The sequence below is a fragment of the Centroberyx affinis genome, unplaced genomic scaffold (assembly GCF_046629955.1).
Source record: "Centroberyx affinis isolate AG114_WGS23_722 - 3 ecotype Tasmania unplaced genomic scaffold, CSIRO-AGI_Caff_v1 ptg003051l_1, whole genome shotgun sequence".
Lineage (NCBI taxonomy): Eukaryota > Metazoa > Chordata > Actinopteri > Beryciformes > Berycidae > Centroberyx > Centroberyx affinis.
This window is the reverse complement of record NW_027281139.1, coordinates 46679-67500: the sequence shown is the minus strand read 5'-3', so window position 1 is coordinate 67500 and position 20822 is coordinate 46679. Positions and strand designations below refer to the sequence as shown.

Genomic DNA, 20822 nt, shown 5'->3' with positions numbered 1-20822 from the left:
CACAGATATGTATTGATCTGTGATAAACACCAGGTTTGAGGTCTGAGGTCGTCAGTTTGCACGACTGCACAGAGTTTCAGGAAGGCAGTTCGGTGTGGAAAGTAAATTTTATACATGTATTAACTGTACTGTGGCCATACAGACTTTTTAAAAGGGAAATCTTACTCATACTGCATTGCAACACACCAAGAAAGACGTTTTGACTTTGAGTTGATTAATTAAATCTTTAATAATTACATTAGCCCATTTGGAGGTTGCCAGGGCAAGTTTGTCTGTGGCTGGCAGGTGTTTCGACTCTTCCAGACACTTTGGCAGGTAACCAACTATAATTTGGGAGTCTGTTCTTTTCTAAAACTCTGGTAGTCAGTGTGGCTGGTGCTTTCCAAAATCCACCATGAACTTTAAAGGTCTAATATGTAACATTTCCGCATTAAAATATCTAAAACCGACTAGACCTATGTTATATGTTTTTTTTGAGTTGTGTACTGTTTCCAACAATGTTCAAACCCAGAGAAATCCGTAATTTTCTTCAAGGTAACAGTGCGTTTCATTTGGTCGCCTGTCAATGGCGTCATATCCCCTTTCCCCCCTAACTTCCTGTCATGGCGTCATATCCCCTTTACCCCCTAACTTCCTGTCATGGCGTCATATCCCCTTTACCCCCTAACTTCCTGTCATGGCGTCATATCCCCTTTACCCCCTAACTTCCGGGGAAACAGGAAACACCAGATGATCCGTCAGAGAGTGAGGAAGGAAGTCGGCCAGCTAGCTAGCTAGCCGCTCTAGCCGCTCTGTTGTTTTTTTATTATATTTTTTTATTCATTCCCGTTTGCTGCGTTCTGCCGCCGAAGCTGTCCCCGTAAAAAAACTCCCATGATCCCACGCTACTTCACGACGTCATCAAACTACGTCTTTTGTTATTGTTTTGATTGAGAGAGCCCTAGAGGCAGAAATTACATACTGTGCGTTTAACCATTTTACCAGCCAAAAGTAGAATAGGCTGGTAAATTAGTCTACTGTTGCAGGTAACAACCACAGTTTGAAAGTCCTCTTCCTTTCTACAAAATCTAGCAGTCAGTGTTTCAAGTCTTTAAAATTTGGTTGCAGCTAGGAGAAACATACAAGAATCATTACAAATACATCACAAACATTACCACATCAACAAAAAACAATTAAAATATGTCGCATAAAAAGACAATAGGCAAGAGCTAGTTATTTCTGCCAATTAAGCTTATTATTAATGCGGCTGGTGCATTCCAAAAATCACCATGAACGTTCCCTATTTCACCAGCCTGGCTGTATTGCTAAAATGGAAAAGACCCTCTGAATGATGGTTGCTGACCCGCCAAAAGCTTTCCAGCATGTGAATGGTACCTGGTGTTTCATGGAGTCTCCCCACCCTGACCCCAAATGTCCTGCAGTATGTCCCGCTGATCCCCTTTAACCCTTCTCTGTCTCTGCTTCTCCCCCCTCAGAGGTGAAGGCACCGGTGGAAAGCAAGAATGGAAAGAAGACGGAGGGAGGAGGAGGAGGAGGAGGAGGAGGAGGAGGGGGTGGAGGTATGGGAGGAGGTCCGAAGCACTCCATGTTCACCTGGTTCGTGGTCCTGGCTCTGCTGGGAGTCTGGAGCTCGGTGGCGGTGGTCTACTTCGACATCGTGGACTACGACAGCGTCATCGGTAAGCAGCGCCAACATTAGTTTGATGGTTGTGTAATGTTGCATAATATCAAGGTAAAGACGAGAGTTTTGGGGTTTAGAGTTCTCCAGGTGTGGTCAACCTCAACACAGGCGACTACAACAATATCACCAGTGGGTAACATTCAAAAAGACTGGTTTTATTATTGGATAAAGTTGTATTTTATCAACATAAAGACAAGAGTTGCTGGGTTTGGAGGTCTTAAGCTGTGGTGTACTGTCATAGCAGACTTCAATAGCATTATAGGCAAGGAGCATTCAAGAATGGTACAGCTATTATTGAATAACGTTGCATAATATTAAGATAAAGGCAAGAGTCGCCCCTACCTCACTCACTCTGCATAAGAGAGTCGGTTAAATGCCTAAAATGTAAATATAAAAAGTGTGAAGGTATACGCAGTATGGCTAGCATGTAGCAGATACTGTGTGAGCTTTCGGTCGCAGCTCAAGACAAAACAGGCAGAGAGCGTTCAAAAGACGTTCTTGGGTGTTGCGTAACATTGCAGAAATTGAGACGGAGCGTTAAACCCGAAGTGAGTATCATGACAGACATCCGATCGTTGGGTAGCTTTCAGGATGAGATTTTTATATTTACAGATTTAAAAAGGTCAAAACTCCAGCAACGCTTGTAGTATATAGAACAACTTTATTGTTAGACCAACACGTTTCGGCTTGTGGCCTTCATCAGGGTCATCATGAAACACATAATCGTAGTCCCAGACTGGCAGAGGGGCAAGGGGAGTGTCCAATAAGGGGCATAGGTGACACCATATTGGGTCATAAATTGGAGAAGTGCAACTAAGGGATGGTACTTGAGTTTGTACAGAAGAGGCCTCAACCCAAAATGTGCCTATTTGCCCCTTGCCTCTCTGCCAGTCTGGGACTACGATTGGCCTGAAGCCACATGACCATATACCCAACCCATCTTTGTAGGTACCCCATTGGCTGATATATGTGTGGATGTATATGATTGGTTGTCTTTTTTTTTTTTTTCTTTTTTTTTTTACAAGTGTTGCTGGAGTTTTGACCTTTTTAGACCTTTTTCCCTTCTCCATGCACCTTGGAAGTAGGTGAAGTTGTGCCAGAAACCCCTACTCTATATTTACAGATTTCAAATTTGACATAAAACCTTGAGCGCTGTCAATAAGTCATGAGAGGAAGTGACATGCAGTACATCCAGCCACGGATGAGAAGCTGTGAACCGCTTCACAGGCTAAATTCAGCCTGGTGTGAATTCCACAGAGTGTGTGAGCCGTCGGCTCGCTGCAATGAACTCCTACAGTAAGGACTCATGTTGCTGTTTCAAAATCACAAATCACTTTAATTACCAAATACAGTAAATGTGTAGAGATTTATCTTGCTGATGACAAATACAGACAACTTACACTCACATTTCATACTGACATTACATCAGAAAGAGGTAACAGGATCTCACATACAGTGTAAGAGACAGTGCAAGACTTATAATAGACAGCAGCCAACTTTGCTGGAGTCCCAAGTCAGTCTCAAGTCTTGAGGCACAAGTCTCAAGTCAATTCCCAAGTCTAAATGTAGATTACCAAGTCAAGTCCATGTCATTAATGTCAAGTCTCAAGTCTAAATGTAGAACAGCAAGTCAAGTCAGAACAAATCAAGAGTCCAGTATCAATTTAATATCTTAAAGAAAACGAAATATCTAGGACTTTTCAATGCAATATGGTTTTAATAGGATAAAAACTTGGTAAGAGCATCATGAGTTTGATTTCTATAATCAGTTTCAACTTCAATAAATTCAATCATTCCATACAAATTCAGAAAACAGAATTTAAATTCAGTCGTCTGCTGGAACAAATCTCATCACTTTCAATCTGAGTCATTTACACAAACACAAGATCTCAAGTCAAGACTTTAGAAACCTTTTCAAGTCATCAGAGTACAAGTCAGAGTCAAGTCCCAAGTCACCAGAACCCAAGTCAAGTCAAGTCTCAAGTCTTCTCTTCATGCAGCAAGTCAAGTCTCAAGCTATTAAAACTGTGACTCGAGTCCCCACTTCTGACAGTATGTTATTTTTTAGTCATTGAATTTGATTAACAAACCGGTAGGATTCATGTTTTCAAATTGTAAACTGCAGTTTAGCCTGAAGTGTTGGAAAAGGCAGACTGATGTAACTTTAAAATTTAAAAAAAGTATTGTAGCAGTATTGTCATGTTAGCTAGCCTAGCTTTCAGTTTACATACAGCAACATGATGTGACTGATGTGGTTCAGAGAGATAGACAGTGTGCGCACACACACACACTGCGCTGAAAGTTTCTAAATTTTGGTTAACATACAGGAACATGCCTCTGCTTGTGGTTGAGAGAGGCAGACAAGGCTTTCACAACCTGTTTCTCTCTCACACACACACACACACACAGTGCACTTTCTGACACGTACACACACACACACAGGAAGTAGTGTGTCTACTTTGAGTGTCAGAAGAGGAAGTTATTATTCTAATCTAATGTCCCAGTTGACCGATAAGCATCTTCATGTTTATGGCAGTTGATTTCTGTATCTTCCTGCGTCTGTCAGCTGAAAAAACTCCTGTAAGGGACAGTATAAAGTATAAGGGACAGTGAGATCAGTCTGCAGATGTTTCTGTGTGAACCATGAACCAGCTTCACGCCTCTTCAATTCAATTCAAACTTTATTTCAGACTCAGGGTCCAGATAAAAAAACAGGACATAACATACAATGAATTACATACAAAGGATCAATAAAAGATCATGGTTTAAAATATATATGAATGCGTGAGAGAATGTTTGCTTGTGCATACATCCTGCGGCATTACCTATATATATCATCATCATCTGTCATTTGTTCTGTAATAAAATGTCCAAGATATTTTACCTTATTACAGACCCCAAGATTATTATCAGACAATTTGAAGTCAGGAAATTTTAGACATTTGTCCTCTTTGGTTCTACAGATCAAGACAACACTCTTAGCATTGTATTTGATATCATGTTCCACACCATACACAGCACATATAGTAAGGAGCTGCTGAAGACCAGCGCTACATGGACTAAATACCACAAGATCATCTGCATACATAATATGGTTCACTAAAGTATTACCAATCATGCACCCAGTATTACAGGCTTTCAATTGCTTAGACAGATCATCAATATAGAGATTAAAAAGAACTGGGGACAAAATTCCCCCTTGTCTCACACCATTGCTAACCCCAAATGGGGCTGAGACACTATTGCCCCATTTTACTTGCATAGTCTGGTGGGCATAGTACCAGTAAGCCAGAATTCTCACAATGTATTTGGGCACTCCTCTTTGACTCAATTTAACAGTTGTGTCTCAATCCATTGTTCTTTTTTCACTGCGATGGATGCCTCATGTGCTAAATAAGTAAACCTTTACTCTTTTGCAACGCCACAGTATCCTGTCCTCCATGCTAAAGCTGTGGTTGGGTGATGTCATGACATTTCTCACGGGAAACCTCGCTTGCTAAATAAGTCTCATGCATTTCTCCCTTCCGCTCGCCCTATATTGTCTTTTGAATGCATTGTTTTGTGCTAATTCAGCTCTCTCTCTATCAACAGAGGTAAAGAGTTGCTCTGCGATGCTCTGATGTCTCTTTTGCTAAACTGTCTTTTTTGCCTCGCTGAAATTTCACTTGGCCACTCTCTCTCTCTCTCTCTCTCTCTCTCTCTTTCTCTCTCTTTCTCTCTCTCTCTCTGCTGTTATTCCTGCATGCAGCCAGAGCTAAGGAGTTTCGTATGAACTTTTCTGAGGTTTTACAAGGTACGGTCTCAAACTAACATCCACTGATGTCACTGGGTTGTTGTCACCATGCCAACGTGTCATTTCACCCTGTGGTTCTGTCACGGACACCGTACCGCTCCAGAGAATAAGATGAGATGAGGTAAGGTAAGATAGGATGAGATGGGGCAGAAAACGGTAAGGTAAGATAGTTTAGGATAAGGTTGAATACAATAAGATAAGGTAGGGTAGGGTGAGATAAGATGAACTTCATTGATCCCTAATGGGAAATTGGGTTACAAGTTAGAGAAAAGAGGTGAAGGTTGGTGAACAAAAAAGAGAGCAAAAATGTAATGAAGGATAAAATCTAAAGTAAAATTAAAGGTTTTGACATGTAGCATTGTTAAACATCAGTATATCATTGTCAAATGACTTGTTACCTTGGTATAATTACTATAAACAAGCTCTAGTACTATAGTGTATCTCATCATTATACAGCAATTCATAACAATTTGGATACTGGTTTGCTTTTTTTCATATACTAATGCTATTAATTATAATAATTTTGATTGTTTCTATCTATCACAAAGCTAATAAAATGCTGCAGGTCTACTCTACTGCTTTAAAACGAGCCATAATTTGCGAGCCTCAGGCCGTCAGTAACTCATATAATGTGGGTCTGCTGCCTGCTGTGTTTGTCTTATCAGATCAGGGCAAAGGAAATTAACTTTGTTTTGTCCTCTGGCTGTCCCAGAATGCAACAGCCACTCAGTGTTTAGGACAGAATAGGAGCTCCAGCTGATGTTTCACCACCTGCCACATGGCTGCTAGAGCAGACAGACTGTCCAGCCAGTCAGAGTCTACGGGCATCTGACTGGTGGCTGCTGCTGTTTCCCAGGCTGACAACACAGTGTCAACATGTATTTCTTGATGATTTCCTCAGAAAGAGAAGATGGCTGACTGTGTGTTGTCAGTGTGACAAGCGAGAAGTGTGTGTGTGTGTGTGTGTGTGTGTGTGTGTGTGTGAGAAACTCAGAGGGTCAGCCTGTCTTTGACACATCATCGGCATCACCTCCTCCTCCTCCACTTCCTCTTCCTCCAGCACTAAAGTTGAAGCCTGGCTGCCTCTTCTGTGTTTTAAATATAGATCTCTGTCTCACTTTAAACACTTCATCACTCTGTAGTGTGCACAAAATACCTCCCATGCTATATTCATGTCACTAGCTTATATTAGTGTCTAATATCCTTTAATCCAAAGCTCTTACAGTACCATGAGCATGTATATTTTGGGAATCAAACCCCCAACTATAGCAGTGTTAGAGGTAATGATAATGTCAGTGTATCTCGGGTATCTTTTCTGATTTTGGGAAAGAATGTTGTACTGACTGATAATGTAATAAATGCTGGATAATGTAATAATTTGTCAACCTGTAATAAAATGAGCCGCTATGTGGGTAGAAAATGTAATAAAAGCTGGTGCGTTGTCTGTAATAAATTGGCAGATAATGTAATGTCATGTAATTTTCTGACTGTTAATGTCAGAATTTTAATATAAAATGTTATACCCATATAATTAAGTAATTGCCGGTTAATGGAGTAATGTATTACATTATCAGGAAAAAAAGTTATTAGTCTCAAGATATTACATTATCAGTTTATTGCTTTAACAAGCTTTTATTAAATTGTTGACCCATTTAGAGGAACTTTATATTGCATTTTGAGAAGTTATTACATTATCTGATTGTTGAAACATTATCAGTTGCTTAAGCCAGCAGGTGTGATGTCACTCAGCCTTCCTCTCCTCCTCCTCCTCCTCCTCAGGGAAGCTGACGGCGTACGACGCAGACGGAGACGGAGACTTTGACGTGGAAGACGCTAAAGTCCTGCTTGGCAAGTCCAGTTAAATACTTCTCTGTTTTTCTTTCTCTTTCGCTCTCTAAAGCATGACCGGTGTGGTTTACAGTGTAACAGTGCCTCAGTTTACAGTAACCAACCTCACTCACACAGTGGATTGAACCCAACTAAAGCAGTGACTGAGGTTAAGCAGATCTGTATATCAGTAGATGGGTCTGAAACTAGACTCGGTGGCGTGTCGGCTGCCATTCATGATTGTCTGATCGCCTGTTTTGCCGACTGTGAAAAGACAGAATCAGCAGAATGAGGAGAGATGTTCATATCAAGCCAAAGAGCGGGCAAAGCAAGATGTTTAACTCGTGTTGGCTAACGCTCGCAGTAGAAATGGTAAAAGGAAAAGTCTCAGCAGTCCGTCCTAACCGTCTCTTTCTCTTTGGTTATTGGACGATTTCTTCTCTTGGGCTCAACAGTGAAGAAAATATTTGTGTCTAATTCAAGACAAATCCAATACAAAAATGTACTTATACTTTGTGTTGTAAGTAGGATTCCTATTCCGATTCCAAGTATCGGGCATCGATAGTTGATTCCAAGAGTTGATTCTAGACAAAAAAATTCTTGGTTCTCGTTTCCAAAACTAAAACATAGGAGGTGCGAGCAGGTCTTATAAAATACATACAATACAAATACATAACAGTAGAGTTTTGTTGTGAGCCGGTCTTTTGTCTCAATCTTTCTTTGTTTTCATCTTTCTCTAAACTAAAATACCGATGTGTGTGGTGTAGAGTCAGGCATTTTCTCAACAGTCAGTGACAGAGTCTAAGGACGTTTTCACACCTGCGCTTTTAGTCCGGTTAAATCGGACTCTGGTTCGTTTTCCCCCTTGGTGTGATTCGTTTGGACAGGTGTGAACTAGGGCTGTAGTCGAGACCGCCTTGGTCGAGTCCAAGTCCAGATCGAGTCATTAGTGAATCGAGTCCGATTCAAGACCAAGACCGAGGGGGGGTCGAGATCGAGTCGAGACCAAGACCAACGGGGGTCGAGACCGAGTCGAGACCAAGACCGCAAAACTACGAGTCCAATTCGAGACCAATACCATAGGAATGTGTTATCCAAGGCTACCATTGTATTTGACTAAAATTACTTTATACCTTTACTTAACTAGAAGTGGATTCATCTATTTCACCTACTTTTTCTTACTGCTCCACAACATATGCTGCTCTCAGCATTGCTTGACTGAAAATATTCTTAAGGCCCATTCACATCTAGAACGATAACTATAAAGATAACTATAACTATAAAAAGATTTAAATCGTTATAAGTAAATAGAATGTCTGTGTTCACACTACAACTGTAACTATAAAAACACCCAAAACGACAACTATAACTATATTCTTGGTTCCATCTCAGAGCGATTTTTCTGGCGGTAGAGACAACGATAAAACATTTTCAACCAATCAAACTAAAGTTCTACAAAGGACGGGTGGGAGAGTTCAGTAGTTCACTGCAGTGATGGAGCTGCTGCTGAGGAACTGATGACAGAAGTCCAGAGGAACCAAAGGCCATCGCCTCTAAAAATGTTGAAAAGAAACGTGACAAACCGGTCGGGATTGGAGCAGCTCTTGGGATTAGCGGTATGGCAGTTTACTGACCTGGAAGTTAGTTAAATCGCTACCTTTTGCTAGCATGATGCTAGGAAAATAGCATAATCTCTTGGCCAACCTGACCGTAAATGCACTATCATCCTGTTTATAATATGAACGGGAGGGAACAACATGTGTCTCCAGTATCCTGTTGAAACCCGTTTAGCCACAGTGACGTTCAGGTGTTTATCTCAACATGGGCTACAGGAGACTTTACTCTCTGATCCACAGTAGATGGTGTGCAGAGTCTCCTACTGGAAAAGAAATGAACAGCTTTACTTGGTGACCATTAGCACCATTAGCTCTCATATAAACAAAGCACAATAATGTCATGAAAGCGCCATAAAAGAGCATTATTATCTGCCATCTCCTCTCTCTTTTGCAGCAATGCATGAACCCAAATCCTTCGGCTCTGTCGTTATTTACTTAGCGAGTAAAATAAAAGCACGTCGGTGAAGTCATCATGCTCCATTTTTTCTCTGAATATTCGGCGCCGATATCGTTGTGTGAACGCTTGAGCAACAGCATATCATTATAGTTTGTAGTTATATTTATAGTTGTCGCTCTAAGAGTGAATGGGCCTTTACCTGTAATTGAAGAAGGTGAAGACGAAGGAAAAAAGACAGAAAGACAGAGCGAGGGCAGAAGTAACGTTACATATGGGCATGGTGAGTTTTTTTTTTTTTTTTTTTTAAATCAAAACAAAGTCATTGGTTGGGTAGTTGGCATATCACCAGTCAGCAGTCACTAAACCTTTCGGTGGACGCATAACTTTATCAACTGTGAAAATGGTATCATTCGCTGCTGGTCACTTTCTTCACTATTCATCCGAGACCGAGTCATATTCACTCCCGAGACCGATTCAAGTCCAAGTCATATTAACTACGAGTCCGAGACGAGACCAAGACCGTCAAAAACCGGACCAAGACCGGACTCGAGTACTACAGCCCAGGTGTGAACACAGTAATCGCACTCGGGTGCGGACCAAAACAACCGCACCGAGACCCTTTAGAGGAGGTGGTCTCGGTCCGGTCCCGAACAAACTCTGGAGCGGTTCGTTTGCATAGGTAGACAGGAAGTCAGAGATCACCTGACCAGGCTGAGACAGGAAGTCAGGGCTTGTTTCAGGAAGTGATGTTGTCTGTGCTTCATACGGGAAACTCACAGTCTTCTCTCTTTCCCTCGTCATCATCCGTATTTTTTCCCCATTTTTGTTACCGTTGTTTTCCATTCCGTCCTTGGTTTGGTTTTTTGGTTTTTTCCTTCCTTCCTTCCTTCCTTCCTTCCTTCCTTCCTTCCTTCCTTCCTTCCTTCCTTCCCTCCCTCCCAACCAACCGACCTACCCTCTCAACTCCCTTCTCTCTCCTTCCCACCCCTCCTCTTCCATAACCCCATTCTTCCTTTCCTTCCTTCCTTCCTTCCTTCCTTCCTTCCTTCCTTCATCCCTTCCCCCTCTTCTTACACCATTCCTTCCTTCTCTCCTTCTCTCTTTCCTTCCTTCCTTTCTCCCTTCCCCCTCTTCTTACACCATTCCTTCCTTCTCTCCTTCTCTCTTTCCTTCCTTCCTTCCTTCCTTTTTTCCTCCCTTCCCCCTCTTCCTACACCATTCCTTCCTTCTCTCCTTCCTTCCTTCCTTCCTTCCCTTCCCTTCCCTTCCCTTCCCTTCCTTCCCTTTTCCATCTCCACCTCCTCCCCTCTTGTCTGTTTCTCTCTCTTTGTCTTCCGTCAGGCTTGACCAAAGATGGCGGTGGTAGTGAGAACGCTGAGTCGCTAGAGGAGGTTCTTGATATTTTAGCCGAGGAGGGATCCGATTGGTTCTATGGCTTCTTCACCTTCCTGTATGACGTAGTGGCTTCGCCCGTAGAGCGAGGCGAGAAGGAGGAGGAGGAGAAGAGGGAGGAGGACAGGCAGGAGGAGGGCGGGACTTCCTCCTCGGGCGGCGCGGTCGATGGGGTCATACTGGACCTCCAGAACCAGTAGGAGGGCAGGAACCAGAGCCACGGCCAATAGCGAGGCTCCCTGGTCCCGCTACCGACCAATGAGGACCAGACCAGGAAGTAGCCCAGTCCGGCTGGGGGGGGGAGGATGGCAGTGTGTTTGTTGTCGTGCTGAGGACCTGATGGGGGACAGTCGTCTGGTTTCCACTGCAGGGACAAACAGAACAGAAGCACTTTGGTCAAAATCTTGTAAGATGCAGAAACTACCAGACTTTCCAATAGGACTTAAATAAAAAATGTTGAACTATTGATTTAAAATACAGTAAATATTGAAGAGATTCCTAAAGGCCAGTTGGGCGAAAGAATCAATACATTTCAACACAACAACATTTCTCTGATCAGTTTTTCCTGTAGCAGTGGCGCTTGTGGTTATTTTAATTTTTAACATTTGTCCCTATATTTGTCCCAGTTATGACTCTAGTACAGGTTGCATTGTCAGCACTGTTCTTTGGACATGTAAATATATCCGATAAGACTTTAAAGGACCAGTAAGTAATATTATGTTTTTGGTAACAAAAGGCAGAGATCGTGCCAGAAAGTGAGTTTTGAAAGCCAGAAATCTCAGCATCTGTCCAAGTAATCACTGAGTCATTGGTATTAATCAAACCCTTACAGATACATTATGTTCATTTTGTGCTGTGGGACATAGGGCTGTAGTCGAGACCGCCTTGGTCGAGTCCAAGTCCAGATTGAGTCATTGGTGAATAGAGTCTGATTCAAGACCAAGACCAAGGGGGGTCGAGACCATGACCGGGGGGGGGGGGGGGGGGGGTCGAGACTGAGTCGAGACCAAGACCGCAAAACTACCAATTTGAGACCAATTTGAGACCAATACCATAGCAATGTGTTATCCAAGGCTACCATTGTATTTATTGACTAAAATAGCATATTTTTGTTTATTGCCTAAAATAGAAGGGAGGTTTCTAAAGACATTTCAACAAAATTAACATGTTTTGAGGACAAAATTAACTGTAGGCAGCTTGTTTATGTTCATAACATACAGTAGTTTCACCTTTACTGAACTAGAAGTGGATTCATCTATTTCACCTACGTTTTCTTCTGCTCCACAACACATGCTGCTCTCAGCTCTGACTGACTGAAAATATTCTTACTCGTAATTTAAGAAGGTGAAGACGAAGGAAAAGAGACAGAGAAAGACAGAGAGAGCAGGAGTAACGTTACATATGGATATGGTGAGTTTGTTTTGTTTTTTTTAAATCAAAACAAAGTCATTGGTTGGGTAGTTGGCATATCACCAATCAGCAGCCACTAAACCTTTCGGTGGACGCATAACTTTATCAACTGTGAAAATTGTATCATTCGCTGCTGGTCACTTTCTTAGAAGAGATTATAATTATAAAAACAATACTATTATGTAACGTTACTTCATCCGAGACCGATTCAAGACCGAGTCATATTAACTACGAGTCCGAGACGAGACCGAGACGTCAAAAAACGGTCTTGAGTCCGGTCTCGAGACCAAGACCGAGTACTACAGCCCTGGTGGGGCAGTATAGATCTTACTTACTGTACCTTTAATTCCAAACATTATGGCTATAGTTCTTCAAAACTAGGCTGCATTATAGTTATTTGAATTTGATTTACCTTGCTCTCTAGCAGTGATGCTTCATTGTGTTTTAGAGGGAGATTTGGGTAAATAATACAATGTTTTTCATTCCTCTATTTTAATTCCCATAATTCTCTCTTAGTGGTGGTAATGTTGTTGCTTGGGTGGATCACAGGAAGTACTACAGAACACCACAAGAATTGTTTGAATTAGTCGTTTTTCCCCAATAGCTGTGATTCTTAGGGTTCTCCTCACATTAATAGAGCCGTCTAATAGAAATCCTTCTTCCAGGTAAATTGTTGTTGGAAAAGCCTGGTGTATTTTGTCCTGGAAAGCAGCTGTTGTCTGTCGGCGGGGACTGAACGCTCTCCCAACGTTGTTCCACAGCGACGCTCTTGGAAAGACCTGAAAGACTCAAACATGCAGCGGCAGGGTGGGAAATTACCACCGAGCCAGTGCTGGTGAATTATGGCTTTCTCAGCCACTTGGGCAGGTCCACAGGTCCTGTTTTACACGAGCAATCTAGTTGGCAGGTAAATTAGTGTTAAAAAATAAATAGTGTTATAAAATTCCGAGTAGCCGATGGGCAAAAGAAAGTTTTCTGCCCTGTATAGTTGTATTTGCTGGTATTGATGTGATGTGGCCTGGGCTTGATGATGATGATGATGATGAAGTTGATGTTATCAGTGATGTGACTGCACTGCTGTCACATTCTGCAGTAGGGTTGGGCGATAGGACGAATATATCGGCTATCGGCTGAGTCCATCGCCGGGCGATTTTTGTCATTTTATTTTGCTAATTTAATGGTAAATAATTAACCTGTAAAGCGCAATTCAAAGCGTACGCGAATAGGAACTGGCAGTTGGAGTTGGGGCATATTATACACGTTCCTGTTGCACTGATTTCCGAGTCTTTCACAAAACAGGGCAGCGAGCGACTAAATGACAATGAAGCCTCTTTAGTGGTCGCTGTCTGATCGATCGGTGCTGAAAAGCATCGTCAATTCATAAATCACATTTGACAACTAGACCAAAAGCTGTATGTGCAGTTGTGCACCCTGATCGTTTAATACCATAATATGTTATCCCCACCTGTTTGTTCATTTGGAGGCTGCAAGCAGAGGGAGGCTCCTTCATCTGAGCCATCCGACTCTTTTTCAAATCGTGTCGGAGCTGTTCAGCCTGTCTTTACGACTTATTGCTTGGCAAATTACTTCATTTAGGTTCTTAGGCTTGCCAGTTTGGTCCGGTTTAAAACCAAAATAATCCCAAATAGGGGATTTTGTGCGAGCTCTTCCATGAATCGCCGGTTGATGGGCTGACGGTGGCTGGTTGGAAAATGTTAACATATCGCCCAACCCTATTCTGCAGTACTCTGCCTGTCTGTCTGTCTGCCTGTCTGCCTGTCCAGCTGTCTCTGTGTTCTCTAACATGAAAATGACTCTCACTGTAGATTAGACGACAAACTCTGGCTTCTCTTTAACTGTTTCTGCCTGTAAGACAATAATATTCACTTCCTTCTGTCTCAATAAATCCTATTCTGCTCTGTGTGTTTTTCCTCAAACTGGACTCATTTAATTTCATAATGAAGCCCGTTATTTCCTGTCAATTTAAAATTTCAGTGTGACTCGACACATAGAAGGTAGATTATTATGTATTGATCATTCACATTCCTGTTTGTTGGATCAGATGAGAAGAAGGTAAAAGGTCCTGCTCTCAGGAAAGAGAGGCTGAGAAAAGGTACGAACTCTGTACGTGTGTGTGTGTGTGTGTGTGTGTGTGTGTGTGTGTGTGTATTGATCTCTCTGCATATTGCCTCATCAATACCCCACTGATACCTGGCCTGTCTCTAAACCTTGTAGAGGACAAGAAAGACGTGAAGAAGAAAGGCAGAAGTAAAGGTACCGTCCTGGTTCTCCTCTCTCTGCACGGTTCCTCTTGGTCCTCTGACTAAATCGGTAGAGCAAGGCGCTAACACTGCCAGGGTTGGGGGTTCAATTCCCACTCGGGACTCTCTTACTGAAACTGAATGCAGTGGTGGTGCTGTAAGTTTGCTCGGTCCTAACCATAGACTGTAGAAACAGATGGAGTAGTGAGTGTGATGTCACCCACAGGCTTCTGAAGGGTTTTGAAGCCTGGAGATTGGGTTTACGGGCTGTTGACATTTTTTAGGGCGGAGCCAAGGTGGAGGGGGCAGCTATTGGCCCGTAATTGCCGACCTGTCAATCACTAGGAAAACAACCCCGTTTTATATCCATTATGTCCTGTTAATGACACAATTATTTTGAAAATCTCCTTAAGGACACACATTAGAAGAAGTGAAATCAGCTGCTGAGACCAAAACCTCTTGTAAAAAAAAATGTATTGACCTCACACAGTATATTTAGCAGAAGTTGGGTTGCGGTCCCATTGACTTCATGGAGCTGCATTGACATTAGAGGAACTGCTGCTGCCGACACTTCAGTATTGGCTTCAAAGTTCACCAGTCCAGACTGTTTGACTCTGTGACCCAAACAGTCTGGAGACTTCCTCTGATGTTTCCTACAGCAATAACATCACTGTGTGAGAGTGTGTGTGTGAGTGTGTGTGTGTGTTCACGTTTTCAGTAGCGTTTCATATTGACACTGTTGTTCTGCAGTGAGTCTTGTGGTAACCAGGGAGCTAGCTAGTGATCTTCATTGATTTCTCCTGTTTTTTAATCTCATGTACTGTATGTTTACTACTTTAGGGAAAACCTCTGAGTCAGTACACATGCATTGGTAACCGTTGTGTAAAAGACATAAAACCCCCTGAGTACGTTCTTTACTGGGATTATGGAGACTTCTATCTGTTGAATGTCTGTTGCATCAAGCCCATAATTTCAGCAATTTGTTGTTTTGCTGAGTGAAGCTTAATTGCTGAATTTATATGTTGATATATTGGCGTCAAAACAGAAGTTTATCTACTTTTGCTGCTGAGTGTTGAGTAGAGCTGCAACAATTAATCAATTAAACAATTAGTTGTCAACTATTAAATTAATCGCCAACTATTTTGATAATCCATTAATCGGTTTGAGTAATTTTTTAAGAAAAATAAGTCAAAATTCTCTGATTCCAGCTTCTTAAATGTGAATATTTTCTGGTTTCTTTCCTCCTCTATGACAGTAAACTGAATATCTTTGGGTTGTGGACAAAACAAGACATTTGAGGACGTCATCTTGGGCTTTGGGAAACACTGATCCACATTTTTCACCATTTTCTGACATTTTATAGACCAAACAACTAATCGATTAATCGAGAAAATAATCGACAGATTAATCGACAATGAAAATAATCGTTAGTTGCTGCCCTAGTGTTGAGAGCAAACTGCTTGGCCTGGTGTGATGGTTTGACCTTTGCGATTGGCATGTTGAATTTGCCTGATTCAGTACCAAACCCTCTGGTGTGTGTGTGTATGTGTGTGTGTGTGTGTGTGTGTGCGTGTGTGTGGAACCATACCAGAAGAGAAGACCACAGATGTCCCCATTCCAGAAATGAAACTCCCAAAAGGTAGATCTAACGAATAAAAGAAAGTCAGAGATCTGTTATTGCTTATGAAACTGAATCTTCACACCTCAGCTGCGAATTTTCATCCTCTTCTCGTATTCAGACAGAAGTATTTGTCATCGTCTCAAACATGCTGGGTGTCTTTAGTGTCTCTCTGAAGCGCTTTGTGACAGAGCTGTTTGTTAACATCACTTCAGAGATAAATCTGACCTGACAAGCTGTTTCCTGCCCTCTGTCTCAGACGAGACGCCGGGGGAGACGGCTGCTAGGAAGAACCGGTCCCAAGGTACCGAACCTGCCGTCTGCATGTCGGAAATAAAGACTTTTCTTGGTCTGACGTGATATCTGACAGATTTCCTGCACGGCTTTGGCTTGACAGCTGGCAGTCTAGTGTTTTGTTTTGGGGTTTTTTTGCCTTTGAAGTGTTTCGTCTGCATCTATTTGGCAGGTGGAGAGTAGCCCAATACACTTTAATGATATAGAGGTATTGAAGATTTAATGGGATAAAATCCTGTTGTTGGTGTCCTGCAGAAACCACTAATCTTAAAGAGAAACTAAACCCCAAACCCAAATCTGGGTAAAGCCTGACATTTAAAGGTAAAAAACACGCTACTGAAATTGCCATCTGCTATTGGCTGATCTTTGGTGCCAGCTGATGTCACCTTCTACCAGTCGTGACATCTCCTTTTTACCATTAAATGTCAGGCTTTACACACATTTGGGTTTGGGCTTTAGCTGCTCATTAAGTTTTGTCATTCATTTTGTATTGTAATTTATTAACAGCTTATACTGTCTCCCACACCAAAGTTTGTCATCACCTTCGGACTATTGCTAAGGCCTCGTAACAAATTACATGGAAATCTTCAAGAAAATCAGCCAGATTTGACTCGATGCTCCTAATTTGTCCGAAGCAACACACATTTTTGGATAGAAGAGATACCAGTTTTCTGTAAACACTGATGATATTTAGCCTTGATGATACAACTTCAGTGAGATTTGCGTTTTTGATGAGGTGTAGTGGAAAAATTAACAGGTTATATGCTGCATTCCATTGAACTCGGAACTCAGAGAAAAACAACTTCGACACGGAGGAGTTCCCAGTCGGAAATTCAGGCAAGATCCATTCGGCCCGAGTTCTCAGACATAAACACAGCTGACTCAGCGGCGGCTCACGCGGTGAAAAGTCAACTGAATTCCCTTTGCATCAATTTGTACTTGATAAAACTTGATGTTAGTTGATATGTAGTTTTTGTGTTATGTTTTAACAACTTTGTAGTTTCCATTTGTAGCTCAGTTGACTTGCGCTTCGTTACTAGATAGAAGTCTTTATTAGTTTATTAGTTTATTTAACAGGAGCCATGCACAACACAACCGTTGGGCCAGAGTTAGCCTTATATCTAATTTACATCTGCAGTCACTGGGCAGGAAGATATTAAAAAACAATACAGTACAATACAAACAATACAATACAAACAATTAAAAATACAATTAGCGAAGTTTACAAACAGTACATCACATATAAAACAACGTCATACAAAATATACATTATAGTCTCCATGTTGGAAAACAGTTGGTTCCATACAAAGGGTTTAGATCAGTGATCACATGATTGATTTGTCTTGAGTCATGTTTTAAGTGTTGTTTTAAAAATACTGAAGCTTGTGCATTCTCGGTAGTATGAACTAGCCTGCTAACGTTACTAGAGCGTTGTCAGATAGTTAACGCTAATGGGCAAAGCGTGTTGCGTCCATGTTTTCCAGAGCAGACGCACTGGAACGCATTTAGATCGGAAGTCTGTAATACCAACTCAGAACTATTGACCTCCAACTTCCAGTGGAATGCAGCATCTTGCTGACGGTGATTCCATGTCCAGTGGTTGTGTTTCTAACACTTGATTGGTTGACTGGTGTGTCGTGTTAATAAATTAATCTTGAGGTGTTGCAACCCCTAATTTCTTTAACCTTTTGAGCTGAGCATGCTTGTGAATGAGACTGTTATATTACACAGTCGTTAAAAGCACATCTCCACCTCCAACCCCCCCCCACCACCACTCAACCTCAGATCAGCCAATCAAAGGTCTCGGCCTGAAGCTGCGGTCGGCCCTGCGCCAAGAGCTGAGGACGATCCAGGAGAAGATGGAGGCCAAGAGGATCGCTCAGATGGCCGTGGCCGAGGTCCGGGACGTCCTCGCCGCCGAGGAGGAGGAGAGGGAGCGGGCCTGGGCGCTGAAGATGAAGAGCCTGGAGGACGCACAGGAGAAACTGAGAGAGGAGAGGGAGAGGGAGGAGAAGAGGAGGGAGGAGGAGAGGCTGGAGAAGGAAAAGGAGGAGAAGGAGAGGATGGAGAGGGAAGCCAAGGAGAAAGCAGAGAGGGAGAGGGCAGAGAAAGAGATGGAGAGACTGGCTAAAGAAAAGGCGGCCAGAGAAGAGAGGGAACGACTGGAGCGAGAGAGGGCGGAGAAGGAAAAGATGGAGAGAGAGCGCCTGGCCAGGGAAAGAGAGAAGGCGGAGAGAGAGAGGGCAGCCAAGGAAAAGGAGGAGAGGGAGCGCCTGGAGAAAGAGAGGCTGGCGAGAGAGAAAGCCGAAAAAGAGAAGATGGAGAGAGAGAAGGCCGAAAAGGAGAGGATGGAGAGAGAGCGCATCGCCAAAGAAAGAGAGAGAATAGCCAGGGAGAAGGAGAGGATGGAGAGAGAGAAGGCCGAAAAGGAGAGGATGGAGAGAGAGAAGGCCGAAAAGGAGAGGATGGAGAGGGAGCGCATCGCCAAAGAAAGAGAGAGAATAGCCAGGGAGAAGGAGAGGATGGAGAGAGAGAAAGCCGAAAAAGAGAGGATGGAGAGAGAGAAGGCCGAAAAGGAGAGGATGGAGAGGGAGCGCATCGCCAAAGAAAGAGAGAGACTTGAGAGAGAGCGAATTGCCAAAGAGAGAGCAGAGAAAGAAAGGCTGGAGAGAGAGAAACTAGAGAGAGAACGCATCGCTAAGGAAAGAGAGAGAATCGCCCGGGAGAAGGAGAGGATGGAGAGAGAGAGGGCCGAAAAGGAGAGACTAGAAAAAGAACGAGTCGCCAAAGAGAGAGCAGAGAAAGAAAGGCTGGAGAGAGAACGCATCGCTAAGGAAAGGGAGAGACTAGCCAGGGAGAAGGAGAGATTGGAGAGAGAACGGGCGGCTAAAGAAAGAGCAGAAAAGGAAAGATTGGAGAAAGAGAGAGCAGAACAGGCTGCCAAAGAAAAGGAAGAGAGGGCGAGGATGGAGAGAGAGCGCATCGCTAAAGAGAGAGAGAGAATCGCCCGGGAGAAGGAGAGGATGGAGAGAGAGAGGGCAGAAAAGGAGAGACTTGAAAAGGAGAGAGCAGAGAAAGAAAGACTAGCCAGGGAGAGGGAGAGGGTGGAGAGAGAGCGCATCGCCAGGGAAAGAGAGAGACTCGCCCGGGAGAAGGAGAGGATGGAGAGAGAGAGGGCCGAGAGGGAGAGACTAGAGAAGGAACGAGTCGCCAAGGAGAGAGCGGAGAAAGAAAGGCTGGAGAAAGAGAGAGCAGCTAAGGAAAAGACGGAGAGAGAGAAGGCCGAAAAGGAAGCGTTGGAGCGAGAACGCGTCGCTAAGGAAAGAGAGAGAATTGCCCGGGAGAAGGAGAGGATGGAGAGAGAGAGACTGGAGAAGGAACGGGTCGCCAAGGAGAGAGCGGAGAAGGAAAGACTGGAGAAAGAGAGAGCAGCAAAGGAAACGGTGGAGAGAGAGAAGGCCGACAAGGCGAACGCAGCCCGAGAGAAGGAGATGATGGAGAGGCTAAAGCTAGCCAAAGAGAGAGCCGTTAGGGAGAAGATGGAGGCGGAGCGGCTGGCGAGGGAGAGAGCAGAGAGGGAACGCAACGCCGCCAAGGGAGAAGAGAGGGAAGCGAAGAAAGAGAGACCAGAGAGAAAGAGAGAGGAGAAGCCGGCTGAGAGGACGCTGAACGGCACCCGACCGAAGCCACCGGCGGCGGCGGAGGAGGAGGAGGAGGAGGAGGAGAGGACGGAGAGGGAGAGCGTGAAAACGGCGGTCCGGAGGGAGAAGAGCGGCGTGGAGGAGAAGATGGCCGTCGGGGGGAAGAAGAAATGACACCCTCTCCCTTCCCCGGCGCGCGATGATGACCTCACACACGGTGCTCGAACTCTGATTGGCCGGGGAGGGTTGTAGGAAGGGGGGAAAGGGGGGGCGTGGCTCCAGGATCCACCTGCTCAGCCATGGGAACAGCAGGTGGAGAGTTCAGATCCCTGATTTATTTCACCGGTAAATCCACTTCAGTCATGAGGAGAGATGGAGATGCAGGGGAGGATTCTGGGTAAAGAGGGATTTTTAAGACTTGAGACACCAGAGACATGTACGGAAGCCCATTGAGGACATAAATTCAGACATTTTATTTTGCCGTTTTCCCATGATAACGAGTTAATTTTCTTTGTTTTCTCAAGTTATTTATGTCATTATCTCTAGTTATTACACGGCTTTGTTGAATACTCGATTCTGATTGGTCAATTATGGCATTCTACGGCGGTCTGTTATTTCTGAATAACACACCATTGCTATGGACGCAGTTCTGATCATAGACTCTAGAGGACCACGTCCAATCATATCACTCCGCAGAAAGAAGTCCGGTAAATTTAACGGTTAATTTAAATTTAACGCCGTCAGCTCATACGCGACACTGTGGCAAAAAACGTTAGCTTTCCGTTACTCCATCAGAAAACACCATGGAAGATTTTTCTAATATTAATTTTAATATATTTGGAGAGCAAGAAACTTTCCGCTCTCTCTTTGGTTAATGGCTGAACTGTCCCCA

The 20822-nt window shown here is 43.4% G+C and overlaps 1 protein-coding gene across 1 annotated transcript in view; it reads left to right on the top strand.

Annotated features, from left to right (window-relative positions):
• Nucleotides 1-20104, top strand: part of LOC139659245 (uncharacterized abhydrolase domain-containing protein DDB_G0269086-like) — a 24017-nt gene extending 3913 nt beyond the window's left edge. The window contains exons 3-10 of the mRNA XM_071537460.1: nt 1476-1679; nt 5430-5474; nt 7254-7322; nt 10656-10844; nt 14179-14229; nt 15969-16016; nt 16255-16299; nt 18075-20104. Of these exons, the coding sequence (XP_071393561.1) occupies nt 1476-1679; nt 5430-5474; nt 7254-7322; nt 10656-10844; nt 14179-14229; nt 15969-16016; nt 16255-16299; nt 18075-20104 (2681 nt within the window). The remainder of the gene's footprint in view (nt 1-1475; nt 1680-5429; nt 5475-7253; nt 7323-10655; nt 10845-14178; nt 14230-15968; nt 16017-16254; nt 16300-18074) is intronic.
• The last annotated feature ends 718 nt before the right edge of the window (nt 20105-20822 follow it).